Source organism: Delphinus delphis, chromosome 2 (assembly GCF_949987515.2).
Source record: "Delphinus delphis chromosome 2, mDelDel1.2, whole genome shotgun sequence".
NCBI classification, from domain to species: Eukaryota; Metazoa; Chordata; class Mammalia; order Artiodactyla; family Delphinidae; genus Delphinus; species Delphinus delphis.
This window is the reverse complement of record NC_082684.1, coordinates 26412618-26428745: the sequence shown is the minus strand read 5'-3', so window position 1 is coordinate 26428745 and position 16128 is coordinate 26412618. Positions and strand designations below refer to the sequence as shown.

The window sequence follows — 16128 nt, the reverse complement described above, 5'->3', positions numbered from 1 at the left end:
AAGGCGGACACACAATGGGAACTTCTCTGTATTTTCCAAAGATTTTTTTGCTTTACAGAATAATTCTGAAAGTGCTTTTCTTTCAAAGTCCCCCGCATATTTGAAATCTGCCTTGATTTACAGTTATCATTTAAAGAAAAACAGCCCTTGCATAAAACTGGATATTATTACACCTAATAATGAGGCATCTGTTTCCTTCTGTGGCTGTGCTCCCTCACCCTGCCTCCTCACATGGCTCCTGCCAGCCTTCTTTCTTTGATTCTTTTCTCTCCATTCCTTCCCTTGGAGTACTAGGGCCTTGCGTAATTATCCCATGCTAATGGCTGTCAAATACAACAGCAAATTTTCTCCCAAAGGACCAGATAGAAAATGTTTTTGGCTTTGCAGGCCATGGGTCTCTGGAGCGACTGCTTGACTTTGCCATTGTAGCACGAAAGCAGCCACAGAAATACCTAAATGAGTGATCCTGGCTGTGTTTCAACAAAACTTTATTACAGAAACAAGCAATGGACCCGACTTGGTCCTCAGGCTGTAGTTTGCCAACTGCCGAAATACATAACCTGAGCACAGACCCTTTTGAACCATGAACAACAGTTGCCCTGAGTGGGGAGCAACCTTGTCATGTTCAAGGAATAGCAAGGGGGTCAATGTAGAAAAGCTGCAGACAGACCGACTTCACTTATATCGCAGATCTACCACTTTCTCACTGTTTGACCTTGGGCCAGTAACTTAACCTCTCTGTGCTCAGTTTTCTCCTCTATAAAATGGGAATAAAAATAGCGTCTCATAATAGTTGTTAGACAATTTAAATGTGTTAATACATGTAATGACCATCGAACAACGCCTGCACTTATAAGCGCTCTATAAAAGGTTATAGGATAGTAAAGGGTCCCTCTGCCATGATCCCCACTAAAAGATAGATTGTAACAAGAATATTGGCAATAAAGAAGAACACGGTCATTCTCATAGTATTTGGGACACCTTGCTCTGGGTGACATTCTCTTGGACTCATTTCCAGTCAAAATCACAGCTCCCTCCTCCCCTGAGACTGTCTCTTTTGCCCTGCTCTGTGGATAGCCTGTAGTCAGTCCACCTCCCACCTCTAAATGCCTTAGGCCCACCTCCCAGCACCACGGGGGCTTATCTCACAAACTAGTGGTTTAAAGTACGTTTTGATTAGGTGGTCCATCGCATGCTGGTTATGTGGTTTTGGAAATACTAGTCCTGCAAAAAGATGCCTATTTTTGACAGTGGTGAAAAGATAATACATGGAGAAAGGACAGTCTTTTCAACAAATGGTGCTGGGTCGTGTGAACATCCACGTGCATACATAGGTATATTGTATACTTCACACCTTATCCAAAAATTAACTCCAAATGGATCATAGAAAAAGTTCTGGAAATGGATAGTGGTGATGGTTGTGCAACATTGTGAATATAATTAATGCCATTGGATTGCACACTTAAAAGGGTTAAAATGATAAATTTTATGTTAGCATATTTTATTATGACAAAAAAGATAATGCATCATAGACCTAAATATAAAAGCTAAAATGGTAAAACTTCTAGCATAAAACAGGAGAAAAGCTACATGACCTTGGGTTAGGCAGAGAGTTTAGATATGACACAAAAACATGATCCAGAAAAGAAAAAAATTGATAAAATTTGACTTCATCAAAATTAAAAGTTGTACTCTGTGAAAGACATTGTTAAGAGTAAGAAGCTAAGCCATAGACTGAGAGAACATATTTGCAAATCACATTTCTAACAAAGGACTTATATCCAGAACACGTTAAGAACTCTCAAAACTCAGCAGGAAAATAAACAATCCAATTTTTAAATGGGCAGAAGATCTGAACAAACAACAAAGAAGATATAGGAATGGCCAATAAACATATGAAAGGATGCTCAACATCATTAGTCATTAGGGAAATTCAAATTAAAACCACCACGAAATACCACTACACACTTATTAGACTGGCAAAACCAAAACAAAACTGTCAATATCAAGGATTAGTGAGAATGTGAAGCACTGATGCTCTCATATATTCCTAGTGGGAATTCAGAATGGTACAGCTGCTTTGAATAACAACTTGGCACATTCCCAGAAATGCCTCTTCCCCACACCTTACTTGTCCAGAGCCCACGAATAACAGGGACTCCTAGATGTCTATTTTATTCTTTGGGTTACAGTACGATACCACTGTTTATTTTGCTGTTCAAGTTCCAACCCTGGCTGTGGGAGCTCATTCAGGTTGGCTCCTGGGCCTTTTCAACATGCCCCCTCTTTTTTATTTTTGTTCTTGATCCCTTCCTTCTTTTCTGGCACCACAGGAATTAACCACCTTTCCAAGGAAAATGGAAACCTAGACCTGGGCACTGGCATGCTCATCACCACTGGGTTGTCACTGCTTCTGGTCCCTTTCAGTGGATAAAGCTAGGAAATATATGTATGTATAACAACCCATGCATAGCCCATATATAACCCATAACTCATATATATTTATTTCTATACCCATCTATCTGTGTATATATATTAAGCAAAACCCAAACCCATGCATCTACACGGAAAGCTCTGACTCCAATCCAGCGTCACTCTTTGTGAGCCCATGAATGCTCCCCAGCATGACTCTTATCAATTTCCGGTACTGCCCTTAGACCCAGGCAAGCAGTGTCGCTGCCCAGTGGCTATTTGTGGTGCCTTCCTCCAAATTTTCTAATTTGCCCTTGGTACCTGAGACCACAGAGCACCAGGCAGAGCACCCCAAACTTAGACCAGGATCTACATACTCTCCAGTCACCATTTTTCTCCTTTAAGTACACTTTCTTATCCTCTGCACCAGCATGGGGTTGACCAGATATCCCAAGGGTCTCCAGGACTTGGGCCTACCGAGTCATCCTAGGAGTCGATCACTCTCTCTGGCTTGTTCAGTATTTCTTTCACAGAACCACATGAGATTGGACCACTAGAATGATGCTGTCATGCTGATTTAGGATGACTCAAATTGTTTATTTGAACAGGAGCTCTGCCAAAAGTATTTATTTGCCCAGGACCCTCACAACCTAGGAGTGGCCCTGTCAATTTCTATCTTGTTTTATACATGTGTTGAAAGGTCCAAGTCTTAACCATATCTGCATTCCCCTCCCCACGATGGTGCCTATCTTAGTGCCTTGAAGGTAATAGATGTTCCATAAATATTTTTCAGAATGAATGCCTGCAGGAATGAGTAATATCTCAGATTTACATATTTCTTTTGATCCAAGGTTCTAACTATGTTTTTCCTACACAAATTCCCAGATCTTCATCATTCTTCTGAGTGGCAAAGAGGGATTTTCATGTCCCCAAGCCCTCCAGTCACTGACCTGCCCGTTGATGTGCTGATAGTTTATCAAGAAGGAACAAACACGCCTCCAGGTTCTCTTGACAGTAAACTGCAAGTGAACTTCAACTCCAAGACACATGAAAACAGCCAAGGGTGGGAATGATGGTTGAGTGGCTTCAAGTTAGGCAGCCTGGTAGTTTGAACAATGCTTTGGCTGTAACAAATTGTAGTGATAGGACATATGTTTGTCGTGCTTTGCTTTTGATCTTCTGCTCCAGGGTTGAGGATACTCTCCCAAGGGGTAAAGAAAAAAGCAAGATGAACTGGGAAGAAGAAAACTGACCTCACCCATCACTGAAATATTTCGTACCTGAAGCACCTTGAGAGAAGAACATGGTGGCAGCTCAAAGCAGTCACCTGATTAAGGGGCTTGGGTTTGGTCCTGACTCAGAGGGAAATACAACTCCACCTAGAGGCCCCCGCACAGCACCTGCACACTCACAGCCAAGCCTGGGCTTGGCCCCAGCAGATATAAGAGAAAAGATGACTACCAGAGCCACCAGGAGGCTGGGAGGCTTGCTGTTGCCAGGTCCACCCACATGGATCACAATGACCGCATGAGGTCATGGAATGTTGAAGATGAAATTAAAGTGGGTCCTAAGTCATAAAGTTGCAGGTGGGTGGGCATCCTTTCAACAGGGCTCCCAGGAATAGAGCTGTACCCCTCTCCTTGATGATCCCGGGAAGTAGCTACCTCTCCCAGACAGAGTTGGGGTCAAATCCAGACATGTCCCACCAAAACCCACTCTCCCCAGGGCTTGCTGGGATGGAAGGTTAACTATAGCCTCCAGCCCCCAGGATCTGTCTAGGTGAGGGCAGGGTACGCAAAGTTTGAGACAGAGGTGAACCGACAGGTAGCTTCTTAGGGAAGCAGCAGAAAGGTGGCAAGAAGCTGGCAGCAGCCCCTGAGAGGGCCCCGGCACCATGGACAATGGCGACCCTCTTGAGCCTGAGCCAAAAGGTGACAATGCATCCCATTTCTCACCACTCAGGCCCTTCTGGCTGCCTCAGTGTAATGCCTGGTGACCACATAGACCTGGAAGCGCCCTTCCCTCCTCTCCTGGGACCCTCTAGAATTGGGGTGATGTGTGACATTGACGACTTCGGGGCTTGCCAAACAGGGAGTGAGAGAGTTGGTTGCAACGCTGTGCTGGAACTGGCTCACACCAGCTCTGGCTGACTTTAACTTTCATTCTGTGAGCTGGCCCATGTCATGTTGGTAGTTGGAAATCAGCCATGTTAGGAATATTTACACCACCTGAATTGGCTAACTTTACAAAGCAGGATTTTTTTTTTTTTTTCTGGAGAGCCAGTTAAACAGTTACCAACATTCCACTGGTTGGATGGAATTCTAAAATTGTTTATCTAATGAGGAAATTAAGAAATCATCCCTTTTTGAGGGCTACGTCTGATGGCTAAGCTGCTGTATGTCTTCTAAATGTCAGACCACTGCTACTTCCACCCCTTGTCACACAGACCTTGTCTTATAGGCTGGGAGATAAATGTTGGCGCTTGGGTCTATGGACAAGGGCTGAGAAGGACACAAACCTGCATGGAATCATTAGGAGCTCCACTATCTTAGAAACTGGGTGGTCAAAACTTGCGACCCATGCCGTGAACGCTCAGCCCACCCGAAGAGAGAAGGTCGGTTGAGTTTTGACAGGCCATCCAGGGGTGCAGCCTGGCTTCCTGAAACCACTGCATCCTGCTGACGTGGGAGGACTAGCCCTGGACTTTGTGTGGCTTTCAGGAGCCCAGGGCTGTTTCCAGATCAGTGGCCCAATGGCAGAAAAATCACATCTAGCAAGTGCAGGGGACTAGTGTGAGGGAAGCCCAGGACACTTGTATTTAATCATAGCAATTAGTTTCAATCCCAGGGAGATTTGCAAAGCCCTTCCTTCTGCGTGGTCATAAATTTGGACTGGAAGGAAGAGAAGCTAGGTCAGGTCCTTAGGAATCAAGTTATCCCTCTCACTCTCTGGAACTGCTTCTGTTCCGCTTTATTTTACACTTGACCCAAGTCACCTGCCCTTCCCCTTGCCCTCCCAGCATCCTCTGTGCCTGCCAATGAGGAATTCTAGGCATTAGCACACGTCCTTCCCCTGAAAGAGTAAAGCAGACCCTGAACACCACCCGAGCTAATAAGAAGGAAAAGAAGGAGCAAGCAGGGCTTCCCTGGTGGCGCAGTGGTTGAGAGTCCGCCTGCCGATGCAGGGGACACGGGTTCGTGCCCCGGTCCGGGAAGATCCCACATGCCGCGGAGCGGCTGGGCCCGTGAGCCATGGCCGCCGAGCCTGCGCGTCCGGAGCCTGTGCTCCGCAACGGGAGAGGCTGCAACAGTGAGCGGCCCGCATCCAAGGCTGGCCCAACACAGGGGGTGGGACAGGAGCGAGGCCTCCAGAGAACACGAAGGGCGTTTAGCACAGACGATTCAGCCAGGAGGCAGCTCTGTGTCAGGGAAACAGGGCTCATAGAGGGAGACCCCCTGGCAGGGCTGAAGGAAGGCTGTAGCCCCTTGGCAACTTGAGCCACACGAGGCTGAGGGACAAAGGCTGCAGCCAGGACTCGGGTTGCAGATGAGAGAAACAGAGGCCCAGGGCAGCCAGTGGTGGGCTCCACCTGAAAGGCCAGCGGGTTTCGTTTCCAGAATCAAGGAGATGAGTTTTTCTTCCAGATGAGAGTGACACCGTGTTGGCACGGCAGAGCAGTGACGAAACACTCTACTGTGAGGCAGAAGCCCCCATGGCTGTCGAAAAAGAGAAACCAGCCCGGGAGAGCTCAGAAACAGACCTTGAGATCGAAGGTGAGCGAGCGGGGGCCTTTGGCGGGTGAGGGGTGGCTTGCCTCCTTCCTCAGAAGCTGGAGAAATCGGTTTCCCAGTTGGCCAAGGCTCTGCCCGGTGGGATGTGCTGCAGAGGGAACGGGGCAGAAACACCTGTGCTCAGTTTTATGCCACGACCTCCCCGAGGCTGGCCCGGGGGCAGCAGTCTCTGCTGCCCCATGCTCGTGGCTGGACTCATGAGCAGAGGGGTCCCATCAGCTTGCTGAAAGCTGGAGCAATAAGTGAACAGGGGCTTCTGGTTTTCTGAACGTTTCCACATGGCATCTTACGTCACCTTTGCAATAGTCCCGGGAGGTAGGCATTATTACCTGCCCTTTACAGACGGGGGAAACTGAGGTTTAGAAGGATTGTGTGAGTTGCCCAAGGCCACCGAGAGTTTGCCGATGTCTGCCGACCCCATGTTCCCCCCACCTTGTCGATCTACCTTCCCTATTCCATATTCCAGGGGCCCCTGGAGGATTTACGGCCCATCTTGCATCCTGGCGACGTTCCTCTACTCACATTAGAGCTCTTGTTTCCCCAGCTTGAGAGCCCCGTGTTTTCCTTCCCTGTGTTTGTTCCCTCCAACAAATCCAAGCGAGTCTGGGTATGGGGAGGGGTGCAAGCTGAGTTGGAGCAAAGACTCTGTTATTGCAAACAACACCTCCACCCTCTTCTCCTTTCCAGTTTCCCCAAGGAAGGAAGTGCCAAAAAGGGCACTTGGGAAGCAGGGCCAGAACAGTACTGGCTCCACCGATGGGCCGGCCCCCAACTTCCCGGACTGAGGCCAGCCGGCCCAGTGGCCCTTTCCCTCCTGTGTCCCGGCGCTAGGTGGTAGGCTGTGATCAGTGGCAGCAGAGATGCAGGGCAAGCTGCTCTGCTCGTCTCCATGGTCACCGCCCCCCCCCCAGGGTCCACATACAACTTCATCCTCAACACAGACCTCCTTCCTGCCACCGCCCGGGGAGCCTGTTGTTGCCCTCCTAACTTCTTTTCCGCTTCGAGGCTGCTGGTGATATTGCTTGCGACACTGAATTTTACCTGGTTGGCAGGGTGGCAGATGGAAACACTGGATGTTTTGTCCCAGACTCCAGCTTCTAGCTCATTGCCCCTCCCCACCGCCCCTCCCGGCAAGTGATAACATTGTTGCAAGCTGCCTCTAAAACGTAACCTAGGGAATACAGCTAGAAGGCGTAGGCAGAATCAACCGGAGCAGAGTGAGTGCCAAGGACAAAGCTGGGGGTTACCTACTCTGCTTTAGCAAACAGGAGCCTCTAACGACTGAATCTGGCACCAACTATTCTGTGTCGGACGGACACCCAGGGCTCAGCTCCTCCAGCTTCTGGTGCCTCTATAGCTGGTGCTGAGATGCTGGGAATGGGGCAGGAAGGGCTTCCTGGGATGAACTGAGACATGAGCCAGGCAGGAATAGCAAGCTGGTGGTGAGGCTACGGAAGAGGGGAAGTTGCTCGGCCACCACGTGCTGCTCTTCCTATACAACAGGCGATTTTGCACCCCAGGGGACACTTGGCAAACTGGGGGTGGGGTGAGGGGTGGGGGGATGCTACTAGAATCCCATGGGCAGAGGCTAAGAATCCTGCCAAATATCTTACACTGCACGGAACAGCCCCTCACAGCAGAGAATCATCCAACTCAAAATGTCCTTAGTGCCGAGGCTGAAAAATCCTGGTCTGCAACCACCGGGAAAAGAAGCCCAGTTTGTAGCTGCGCCTGCAAAATCAACTTCCTTGCAAAGACCTTGTCCTTTCACCAACAAAGCTTCCATTGTCCGTCTTAGAAATGTCTGGGGTGGGTTGGCCAAAGACTCTGAGATCTGAAGGAAAAAAACAGATGCCGGCTTAGATCCCCGCTGACCATGGAAAGCCCTGTGTCAACAGAGCTTGCTTCATGGGGACAGGGCTGTGGGGCATCCAGAACCCAGGGAGGCCCTCTGCCCACCGACCACGAGTCAGGATGGTCTAAAGCCCAAGGAACAAAAGCCCCCAAGAGGTTAGAATGGAGAAGAGCAGCCCCCATTCTGTTCGCTGGTTCAAGTACTTATCAGCTGTGTGTGATTTGGGGCTAGCTCTGTTCATCGGTAAAGTAGGAATGACAGTCCTTTTTGCGAGGAAAAATGACATGCAAGTCTTTGAAAGAAGCAAACCCACTCAAATGCAAGTTTGTTTCTGACGGATTTGGGGGTCTCTCCATCTTGCACTGCTCTGCCACCTTCAGAAGCCCACTGTGTCCTACTTGGGCTTTTTCTAGTGGGTACTTCTCTTCATCTTTAGTAAAACTGTTTGTGGCTCACATTTTTACAGTGGTAGTGAAACTAAAACTGCAATGGAGACTCCCTCAGCCATCACCAGTCACCAGCTTTTTGTCTGGTTGGCCTTTCAAAGCTGTCCTGAGGTGGGCAAGGATGCGCTCACACACCCTTGTGCTCAGTCACTAGATGCAGTCAACCTGGGAAGGTGGGGACGGAGCATATTGTTTCTCCTAGGTAGCGTGGAGCCTAAAACCAGGGGCCTTCTCTCTTACCCAAAGGGAGATGTCCACGTGGGGCTTTCTGGATTTAGGGTCTCCCACCACTGGCTGACTTTCCAGTTGGAGCTGGAACATACACCCATAGGGACAGAGCCTCAGACAAGAGGGGACACCAGTCAGAATCGAATGTGGTCTGGGTTAACAGGGAGATAAGGCAAAGGTAGAAGAGAAACTCTGCTTCATCCACTTGCATCTTTTTCTGCAGATACGGAGAAATTTTTCACCACCAGACAAAAGGAGCTGTACCTGGAGGCCTGCAGACTTGTGGGCGTAGTGCCCGTCTCCTACTTCATCCGGAACATGGAGGAGTCCTATGTGAACCTCAACCACCGTGGTCTGGGCCCCAGGGGTACCAAGGCTATTGCTATAGCCCTGGTGGTGAGCATACCAGTGCGGGCACATGAAGGCTGGCAGAAGTGGGGACTTGACAGGGTGGTAGGCCCAGGAGTCAGAGAGCCCCACCTTGGGACCCTGCATTGCAACCTCTATGCCCACCTTGCCCTAGACTCTGCATGACTACCAGTTGCTTTCCCCAACAGGCATGGATGCCCATTAGCTCCTGGGAAGGAGGCTGCTAGAGACCTGGGCCTTGGAAGTCTATGCTGTTTCCTATCCAGAAAGCAAAGGCACCAGCCTGTGGGCCCTGGAGAAGCAACTGGTCCGGGCTTGGGCCCAAACGCTAATGTGAGAACACAATGCAAAATGTCAACCAGATCTCAATTCCAAAGCTCACCTTTGCCATAAATGAGTTCACGACTGAGCCATTCCATTTGATGTCTGCCTTTTGCAGTATGTTAGGTAAATCTTCAAGACCACACTGTAGAGTGGATCATGTTTTCCCACAGGAAGAATGTTCTCTCCGGCTTGGCTTGAATGATAAGACTTGTCCTTGAACTCATCATAGCTTTCTATAATTATAATTGATTATATACAAAACTGACTCCATCCCAGGAAAACAGAAAATGTAACAGGTGTATGTCAGCACAACACTGTTCACTTAGGACAGTAAAGAAAAATTTCGATTTTTAAAAAAAGCACCCATTTTTGGAACCATAACTGCATTTGCACTTAGCGCAGGCCCATTAAGAAGTCACATGACGTGAGATTGTGCTGCTCTCTGGGGAGGGGGAGGGAAGGGAGGGAAGGGCAGAGAAAGAACAAAGCCATCTTGAAATTTATGGAGCGTTGAAAGACTGATTAATGAAGTGTTAGGAATTCACCATTACCTCATGAGCTTCATGGAAATAATAATAAAATCCACTCAGAACTTGGGCCACTTGTCTCTCAGTAACAGCAGTTTCTGTTTAAGGGGAGTTTTTCTTCTCTGATTCTTTATATCATCCATTTGACAATCATTGTGGCATTCCAATGGACTGAACTTTTATTTATCTTTGGTACTGTTTAACTTCTCACATGTTGTGTTTCCCTGGCTTAGAGGAAGAGTATTCCGATAGGAGGGATCATTTTCATACTTCTTTGGGTCTGTCCCTCCTCCACCTATCTCCATGCCGTTGGACTTGGTGGGCTATGAGCCCCTCGAGAGGAGGAATGGTTTCTGTTCATCCCTGTTTCCTCGGCAGTTAGCACAGAGGGTGACAGATACTCACTCGTGTGAAATGAATGTGAATGGATTTGGTGATCAGGCCACCTGCTACACCACATACTGTGCTGGTCCCCGGGATGACTCTGAAAGTGGTCCTTCAGCCCCCATTTCTGCTAAATGACACCTAGACTGGGGGGCCCCCTGAGCCATCTCGCTTGCCTTTGAGCACGACTGAATTTTCCCACCCCTGCAAGAGAGCGGAGGCCCGAAGACACTTCATGAAGGCCCGAAGACACTTCATGAAGGTCCTGGGGGGCCATTCTGCCTTGCAGTAATTCACACTATCACACTTTCCCTTTGCCTGAACCGAGAGCTACTTCTCTCACTGCTTTGTGTGCTCTGAAAACCGCTCAAATTCAAAGACATGTCTGTTCTCTGTGCCTTTCTGCACGGGGAACGGTGGGGAAGGGAAGGACAAAAGTTCTGGTTAGAGCTAACCCCAGTCCCTCATGCTGCAATGCCAGTCATTTCCACCTGTCTTGCTCCCTGTGGGAATGCAGACTAACTTGGATGTAGATATTTATTTAAGATTTAAGTTCCAGCTCCTTCTAAACAGCCTTGAGGCAACATCCTGACTATCAGAGAGTACCAGACAACCCTTAAGCCTGAACTAGAAGAAAGGCCTCTGAAGGAATCAGGCACAGTAAAGGCGTTATGCTTAAATACGTTTCTTAAATAGCACATTCTCCTTAAACCTAGAGTAGGTCACAGGCCTCTCTCCTTAAAGCTAAACAGTTAAAATCTGTTCAGCTCACCCTTGTGCCTCATCTTTTTCAGGACTTTATTTTAATGTCCCTTTTCTAAATCCCCCTTGGTACCCCTTTTGGGGAGGGAGGTGCCCAGAATAAGCATGTCATCCTAGCAAAACTCACTGGGATGGCTTGTCCCCTGCGCTATTCTCCTGTTCCTAGCCACTCCTCCAGAATCGCTAGCCTGCCTCTCTGTACCCTCTGACGTGGCTGGGATATTCGAGAGGGGTGATGGGCTCTGGGCAAGGGCAGGGAACTGACTAGGTCACCAACCACCTCTGTCTCTCTCCCCCTCCCCTTGTGGTGGCTGAAGTCCAACACGTCTGTTCTCACGCTGGAGCTGGCAGACAATAGTATCACGGAGGAGGGCATCTTGAGCCTGGTGGAGATGCTACAGGAGAACTACTACCTGCAGGAGATGGTACTGTGCCCTGTTCTACCAGTTCCTACAACCATGCTTAGAGTCTCAGAACCCACTTCAGAGAAGCCAGCGTCCCCTGCCCGAGGCCAGGCCAGCCTCCAGGCTTTCTGCAGTCAGTCTGGGGCCTCCCCTCCCCTGGAAGCAACTTCTCAGAGGAGGTTCCACACATAAGAGCCTGGCCAGGGGCACTGTGTTCCCTGTGGCCGTAGGAAACCCTGAGAAACCATTTCCATCTGGATCTCATAAGCCCCTAAATGAACAAACTTACTTTAGAGTTGCCTTAATGTAAACTTTCTTAAAGAAAATAAAGCCATGAAATAATTCCATAAAATACAGTGTTGCCTGGAGACAGATGTTGATGATGGCTGCACAGCAATGTGAACGTACTTCAGCCCATTGAATTGTACACTTAAAAATTGTTAGGATGGTAAATGTTGCGTTACGTCTATTTTACCACAATTTTAAAAATTAAAAAAAGAAGGGGAAAGACAATTAAGATGCTGATGGCTGGCTTATGTAAAGTCCCTCCCACTCACCTGAAAGGACCATGTCCGTTTATACCCCTACGACTTCTGAGCACAGTGATTCATGCTCGTGAACCAATGAAGGGAATTACAATGATTGCTTACTCTAAATTCATTTTTCAATTGTTTCATGCCAAACCCTCCAAATAAAGTTGTCTTAGGTTTCAAAAAAAATAATAATACAATGTGCTTATCTGAAATACCAGGGCTAAATTGGGGAGGTGGGGAGTCACTGAGGTCAACGTCAGAGAACTGAGATCAGCCTGAGAGCTTCACGGTGAAGCATCAGAAAAGCCAGGGGTTCCTCTCCTCCTCCTCTTCCCCTTTGCACCACCCTAACCCTTCCCATCCTTTCACCCCAGCCCTGCTCTCCCCACCCCACCCCTACTCCCTCAGGGTAGGCCTCAAGTAAGCCCCCACCCCCATCATTTGTTAATGAGGGCCCTTTGGTGGGATTGTCACATACTTAAGTGTTCTCTTGCCTTTTAGAATATTTCCGACAATGATCTTGGTTTGGAGGGGGCCAGAATCCTCTGTGAGTTCCTCCAGAATAACACCTCTTCGCTCTTTAGTCTTCAGCTTTCAGGTGAGCCTATGAAGGAGGGTGGGAAGGACACTGGGAATGTAACGGAGAGAAGGGTCAGAGCAGAGAGATCCAGGGTCTAACTGAGCCAGACCAGGTCCTGCTGATGTCAGAGACCAGAACACAGTGTCTACACCCTGCTAGATTCTTCCAACCATTCTCGTCCCCTCTCCACAACCACACTGGCTTCACGGCTGTCCTGGACAAGAGACTTCTGATTCACTTTGCAATATTCCCACCTCTGCTGGAAAGTCTCTACCCCAGATACCTGCACAGCTCCCACTCCCCCTTCATTCCTGCCTCCGCTCACAGGTCATCTCCTTAAGGGGACTTCTCTGACCTATCAAAGCAGCACCTCCCCGTCACCATCACTCTCTAACCTGTTTCTCTTCCTGGTTTTCCTAACAGCACTTATTACTACCTGACCCTCTGTAGTATAACTAATTTTTAATTAGTTTATTATCAGTCTCGCTCACAGAAAAAAAAGTCACTTGAGAACTCTATTACCCACAGACCTGCCCTCACTCAGGTTTATGGTTTGCATTTGTACTATCTTCAGGGTGCTGGAATCCCTATGGCAGGAAATGAACATGCAAAGTGGTCCTATGTTGGTAATACCTTGGGGCACCCAACAGAAACAAACATAAACCTCTGACAGGCTCCAGGCTGTTGGGGATTCCCACAGATAAAGCTCCGCTAAAGATGGGCTCACAGTCCAAAACTGCAAAACAAGGAAACACCATGAGCGCTGTCAGACCCACCAAGTAATAGCATGGGACCCTCGAGAACTTCAGGAAATAACGTTATCCTATATAGACTGTAAATTGAGTGACCATAAAATTTATCCATCAAACTGCACAAGAGCACTATCAATTAACTGAAACTTCTAATACATAGATATCTTGCACCCAACTCTAAATCAAGTTTGATATGATTAAGAACATAAAACATACAAGAACAAATCACTATTTTTTAATAGATCCCCCCAAAATAAAACTTCTACAAATGAAAAATATATAATTATTGAAATTAGAGACTCAATGGATAAATTCAACAGCAAATTAGATACAGTGAATAAAATTAGTGACCTGGAAAATAGATAAAAGGATACTTTATCTATCTTTGCAGTATAGAAAGATAAAGATATAGAGAATATAAAAGATAAAAATATAAAGGAATGAATAGACTCAATATAGCTGATAGGCGGTCCAGAAGAAGCGGACAACAATATATGAGCAAATAATAGCTGACGTGTTTCCTGAACTGATGAATTCTCAGATACAGGAATCCTGGTGAGTCCTAAGTACAGTAAAGGAAAAAGAAATCCACACCTGAGTATATCATAGTAAAAGCACCTAAGATAAAAAGATCTTAAAAGTATCCAGAGAGAAAATACAGAAACAGAGGTTATGTATTTTTTAATATGAATTTTACTACATATTATTCTCCAATTTTCCTTTTTTCCCCTCTAAATATATCTTGGATTTCTTTCTATGGCAGAAATGATAGATTTATCTCATTGTTTTGAACTCCTGGGTAGTTTTTCATGGTATGATTATAGCATAATTTATCTAATATCCCCCTTTTTGAAGGGGAGTGCATTTAGGTCATTTCTAGTTTTTCAATCTTCCAGATAATTTTTAAAGTATTTTCTTATCCATGCATCTTTTGAGCACATGTTCTAGTATTTCTACAGACACCCCAGAGCAGAATTATTCAATATAAGGTACACCCGTTTTAGTGAAGTTAAAAATTAATTTCCAAATTTCCCTTAAGAAGACTATACCAGGTTGTAATTCCACCAATGGAATGTCTGTTTCCCCTATATCTCCACCAGAAGGGTTATTACCAAGCTGTTTGTGAACCAGACAGTTAAGTGTGTTGAAGTCACAGTACTTGGGTTCAGATCCCAGCTTTGACACTAGGCAATTTATTTAACCCTTCTGTGACTCACTTTTCTCATTTATAAACTAGGGACAATTATATTACCTATCTCAGGCGGTGATTGTGAGGATGACGTTAATTAAAATCTGAATCACCTAGAACAGTACATAGGATGCAAGTATTCAATAACTGTTCACCACTATTATTATCTTTATTACAGTCCCACATTACTATTGAAATAGAACATCTTTTCAGATGCTTATTTTCATTTTAATTTCTTCTTCTAAGAAATGGCCAATTGTTATATGGGGTTGTTTGTATTCTTAAGTGTTAGGCACTCTTTATATACTACAGATACTCATACTTGAATGTTACATATGGCTTTCTTCATGGTGTTTTCTTACATGAAAGTTTGTATACTTACTGTTGTCAAGTTCATCAGTCTTTTCTTTTATGGATTTAATTTCTGTAGTCTTGCTTAAAAAACGGTTTCCTACTTCAGATTTAAAAATATTTTTCTTTACTTTCTTCAAATATTTTTGTAATTTTGTTTTTTTCCATGTAGACCTTCAATATACCTAGAACTTATTTTTGTTCATGGCATTAGGTAGGAGTCAAACATTCTATTTCCAAAACTCACAGCCAGGTGCCCCAGCATCATTAGTTGAATAATCTACCATTAACTAATTTGAATGTCATCATCTATTAAATTCCCATATAAATATAAGTTCCTTTCTAGAGTCTCTATCCCACCTCATTAATCTATTTCTATGCCAACACTGTACTGTTTTAGTATGCTTAGAATGTTAAAATTATAATATGCTATATAATATAATAATTAGTTGTAATTAAAATGATATATCAAGTATGTAATATTCAATATATTAGTTTTATAATTATATGATACACTATAATATATTTTATGTTTGAGTGGACAAAGTCTGACCTTTTTCAAAGTAATCTTGGCTATTCTTGTGTGGTTTCTCCTCCAGTTGAATTTTAGAATCATTTTGTCAAGTTCCATTAAAAAGAAAACTTACTGGGATTTTGGTTGGGGTTATATTTAATATTCTAGGTAAATTCAGGAAAGAATTGACATATTTAAAGTATTGGATATCTTCATTTAAGAACATGCTTTCTTCAGGTCTTTTTTATGTTCTTCAATAAATTTTATAGTTTTACTTCATTATAAGTCATGCATATTTCATATTAGCTTTATGTTTAGGTCTTTTATCATTTTATTCTTATGAGAATAGAATGTTTTTCTATCACGTTTTCTAATTATCAATACTTATTATTGGTATGTTTGAGAGCTATTAATTTTTGTACACTGAGCCTATTACCAGTCACTTGATTGAATTATCTTACTAGTTCTAAGATTTTGTTAATTTTCTTGGATTATTTAGGTAGGTGACCGTGTCTGCAAACGATGGAAGTTTTTGTCTCTTCTTTCCAATATTTATAGCTCCTAGAGAGGTTTCTGATTGTATTGGCTAAGACCTCTAATATAATATTAATACAGAAAGCTCTTTGCAAAACTACAAATTTCCCAGCCCTATCCCAGGCTGCTGAATCAGAACCTTTAGGGAGAGGGATCTAAGAATCTGTGTTTTA

At 45.4% G+C, this 16128-nt stretch overlaps 1 protein-coding gene across 1 annotated transcript in view; it reads left to right on the top strand.

Moving 5' to 3' along the window:
- Positions 1 to 4306: 4306 nt before the first annotated feature.
- LRRC74A (leucine rich repeat containing 74A) overlaps positions 4307 to 16128 on the top strand; it is a 29275-nt gene continuing 17453 nt past the window's right edge. The window contains exons 1-5 of the mRNA XM_060001464.1: positions 4307 to 4343; positions 6057 to 6185; positions 8956 to 9128; positions 11416 to 11523; positions 12537 to 12633. Of these exons, the coding sequence (XP_059857447.1) occupies positions 4307 to 4343; positions 6057 to 6185; positions 8956 to 9128; positions 11416 to 11523; positions 12537 to 12633 (544 nt within the window). The remainder of the gene's footprint in view (positions 4344 to 6056; positions 6186 to 8955; positions 9129 to 11415; positions 11524 to 12536; positions 12634 to 16128) is intronic.